Below are 3,275 nucleotides of genomic sequence, written 5' to 3'. Positions count from 1 at the left end.
CTCTCAACCAGGGCCAAGGGAAAGCCACCGGCATCGATAACATTGGCTATCCTCTTCTACGCAACCTACCGGCATCTGGTAAAAGAACCCTCCTCGAGTGTTTCAACCAAATCTGGAAGGGCGGACCTATCCCGAACTCGTGGCAGACAGCCCTGGTCATCCCGATCCCCAAAAGGGTCCAGGGACCCCGTACGGCCAAGGACTTCCGGCCTATAAGCCTGCTTCCCTGCATCAGCAAAACATTTGAGAGGATGGCTAATAGAAGACTAACAGACATCCTCGAACAGCGCCAACTCTTGGACAATCGTCAACACGCCTTCCGGAAGGGGAAGGGCACCGGGTCTTACCTGGCATCCCTGGGAGAGACCCTCGAACAGGCCAGAAGGGACGGCCTCCACGCGGACATCGCAGCCCTAGACATCGAAAAAGCATACAACACCGTATGGCGTGAGGGTATCCTCCGCCAACTCCACCGCTGGGGGATCGGAGGAAACCTCGGCGCCTATATCCAGCGTTTCCTCCAAGACCGCAGGTTCCGGGTTGGAATTGGCGGTAGCGAATCCGGAGTGTACGTGGAAGAAAACGGAGTACCCCAGGGGTCCGTACTCGCGGTCACCCTATTCCTCATCTCTATGAACACCATATTCGCCACCCTCCCCAAGGGGGTCTTCATCTTCGTGTATGCTGACGACATTGTACTAGTCGTAACCGGAAGAACCAGAGGTAGAACGCGAATCAAACTCCAGGCTGCCGTCAATGCCGTGTCCAAATGGGCAACTGGAATCGGCTTCCGACTATCGATCAGCAAGAGCTTCTACACCCACATCTGCGACTCTTTCCACCGTGCCACCGACCGTCCGATCCGCATCGCCGACACCCCGATCACATACAGAAAGGAACCGACCATCCTCGGGGTCACATTAGACCGCAAAACCACCTTCGCCCCCCATTTCCGGAGGATAAAAGCCGAATGCGCCAACCGTAAACGCCTAGTACAGACAATAGTCGCCAGGCACCCTAAATGCAACAGGGACATCGCACTGAGGGTTGGCGAAGCCCTTATTTATAGCCGAATCTTCTACGGAGTTGAGATAACCGGGAAAAACATCGCAGGCATCAACAACATCTTAGCCCCGCTCTACCACGGATCCATCCGGAGCGCATCCAAACTCCTGCCCAGCACACCAGCAGAAAGCGCATGTGTAGAGGCTGGCGTACTCCCATTCCGTTGGAGAATCGCCCTCGTCATCTTCCGGCGCGCACTAGGCGTACTTGAGAAGACATACGGAAACGACGAATCTGCGACACTCCAAACAGCCCAGGATATATACTTGGAGTTCACTGGAACCGCCCTACCCCCACTCGCCCGGCTGCACCGGGTTTGGCCTCGCCCCTGGAATGCACAACCCATCCTGATCGACACATCCCTGTCCAGAACCCTCAGGGCCGGAGGAGCACCAGAAATTGCACAGGCAACATACAACCAGCTGGTAGCACGGCGCTACTCCTCCCACACACGCATATTCACCGACGGCTCAAAGAGGGACGGGGAGGTGGGAGTCGGTGTTAGCAACGGCCCAACCGGCTCCTCCTTCCGGCTCCCGACCCAATGCTCGGTGTTCTCGGCCGAAGCAGCAGCCATCGCTCTGGCCCTTGCCCGAAGACCTTCCGACTCTGCAACCACCATCTTCACCGACTCGCTCTCGGTTCTTCGCGCCCTCGAGAACGGCCAGTCCCGCCACCCCTTTGTACAGGCCATCGAAGAGGATATCGACTCTCTCACCACCCTCTGCTGGATCCCCGGACATTGTGGCATAAAGGGGAATGCCGAGGCTGACTCCCTCGCAACCCGGGGTAGGACAGCGAGGAAAGTGTTAACCAAGGAGGTCCCATCGCAGGACATTGTTCGCCACTTCACCCAGGCCATCTACAATCACTTCGCCCAACACTGGCGAACTTCTAGAGGTCATATGCAGAAAATCAAGGGAACTCCCGCCAAGTGGGATGACAGGGACAGCTGGAAGGAGCAAAGGGTCCTTTCGCGGCTCCGGACCGGACACACCAAAATTTCCCATGAGCATACCGTCGCCAACGCACCCGTTCCCTCCTGCACCACATGCGGGACTCGGAAATCAGTCGAGCACCTGCTCATAAACTGCATCGAGCTACAAGATCTTCGAGCAATGCATGACCTACCACTCTCCATCCGCGACGCACTTTCTAACGACCCTGTGAGAGAGGAGGTCATGCTCAACTTCTTAAAAGACTCAGGACTTTACGAACTCATCTAGACTCACCAACCCCGGCGTACCACTCAGCCACGCTGCCATTCAGAACCGCGGGCCCCTCGCCACTCCCGGACCGGGTGATGGGAGGGTTCTCCGCGGCCCACCTGGAATTCACCACAACACACCCCACACAGCGGGCCCCTCGCCACACCCGGACCGGGTGATGGGAGGGTTCTCCGCGGCCCATCGAATATCAAAATTCACCTTTTGCATCCAACACGGAGGATGGGAGGGACAACCGCGGCCCACCCAAACCAACCTGCGCCCTCCAAGATCAAACTCCACAGGACCATCACATACTAGATTTTAATTAATTAAATTACATGTAAAAATTTCCTTTCATACTACGGGTGAATGACCTATAAGGTTAAAACCCGTTTCAATAAAAATCAATCAAAATCAATTAGAAGATAGTCCAAGATGCAGCAAAGAGATAAAGGAGTAAGCTAGGAAAGTTGAAGAATTAGACAAGAAAGTCGGCATAATTGGAAGGATAATAAAATAAAAACGATGCGTGGAAGAAGAAACCAAACAGTAGCAGATTCAAACCAGCTTAGAGAAGAAATAAACACGAAAGAAGACGGCTATATCAACACAAAACCGAAAACACAAAAAGCAGCAAACTTCTGACAACGAAAATGACACGACGATATGGACGCAAACGCAGACGGAATGATCAGCAAGCGACAGAGGGTAAACCTGACCATTGCTCACCACCAAGAAAGAAAATTAATGCGAGAAGCGGAAAGCTTTGCGCCCAGAATATACGGCAGCAATATCATTCGGTTATTTTTGTTTGTTTGATATTTCATGAAGTGTATCTTATTTTCAAAAATAGGCGAATGGCCGTCATGGTTATAGCCGTAATACATAATAAGAATAATAATTATTATTTAATTTGCATCCTAAAATTAAATCAAGAAAATTTTAAACGGGACAATGACCGGTCAGGTTAAAACCCGCATAAACAAACATACAAATAAGTAG

The 3,275-nt window shown here is 52.5% G+C and overlaps 1 protein-coding gene across 1 annotated transcript; it reads left to right on the top strand.

Moving 5' to 3' along the window:
* The first annotated feature begins 251 nt into the window (after positions 1 to 251).
* On the top strand, positions 252 to 2,291 carry LOC131695076 (uncharacterized). The gene has a single exon (XM_058983605.1). It carries the CDS (start codon positions 252 to 254, stop codon positions 2,289 to 2,291), a length of 2,040 nt encoding a protein of 679 aa, XP_058839588.1.
* The last annotated feature ends 984 nt before the right edge of the window (positions 2,292 to 3,275 follow it).

Source organism: Topomyia yanbarensis, unplaced genomic scaffold (genome assembly GCF_030247195.1).
Source record: "Topomyia yanbarensis strain Yona2022 unplaced genomic scaffold, ASM3024719v1 HiC_scaffold_272, whole genome shotgun sequence".
Lineage (NCBI taxonomy): Eukaryota > Metazoa > Arthropoda > Insecta > Diptera > Culicidae > Topomyia > Topomyia yanbarensis.
Note: the sequence above shows the minus strand (reverse complement) of the source record. Positions and strands in the feature narration are given on the sequence as shown.

Coding starts and splice junctions, on each gene's coding strand:
- LOC131695076 (XM_058983605.1), top strand. CDS start 252: ATGGCTAATAGAAGACTAACAGACATCCTCGAACAGCGCCAACTCTTG.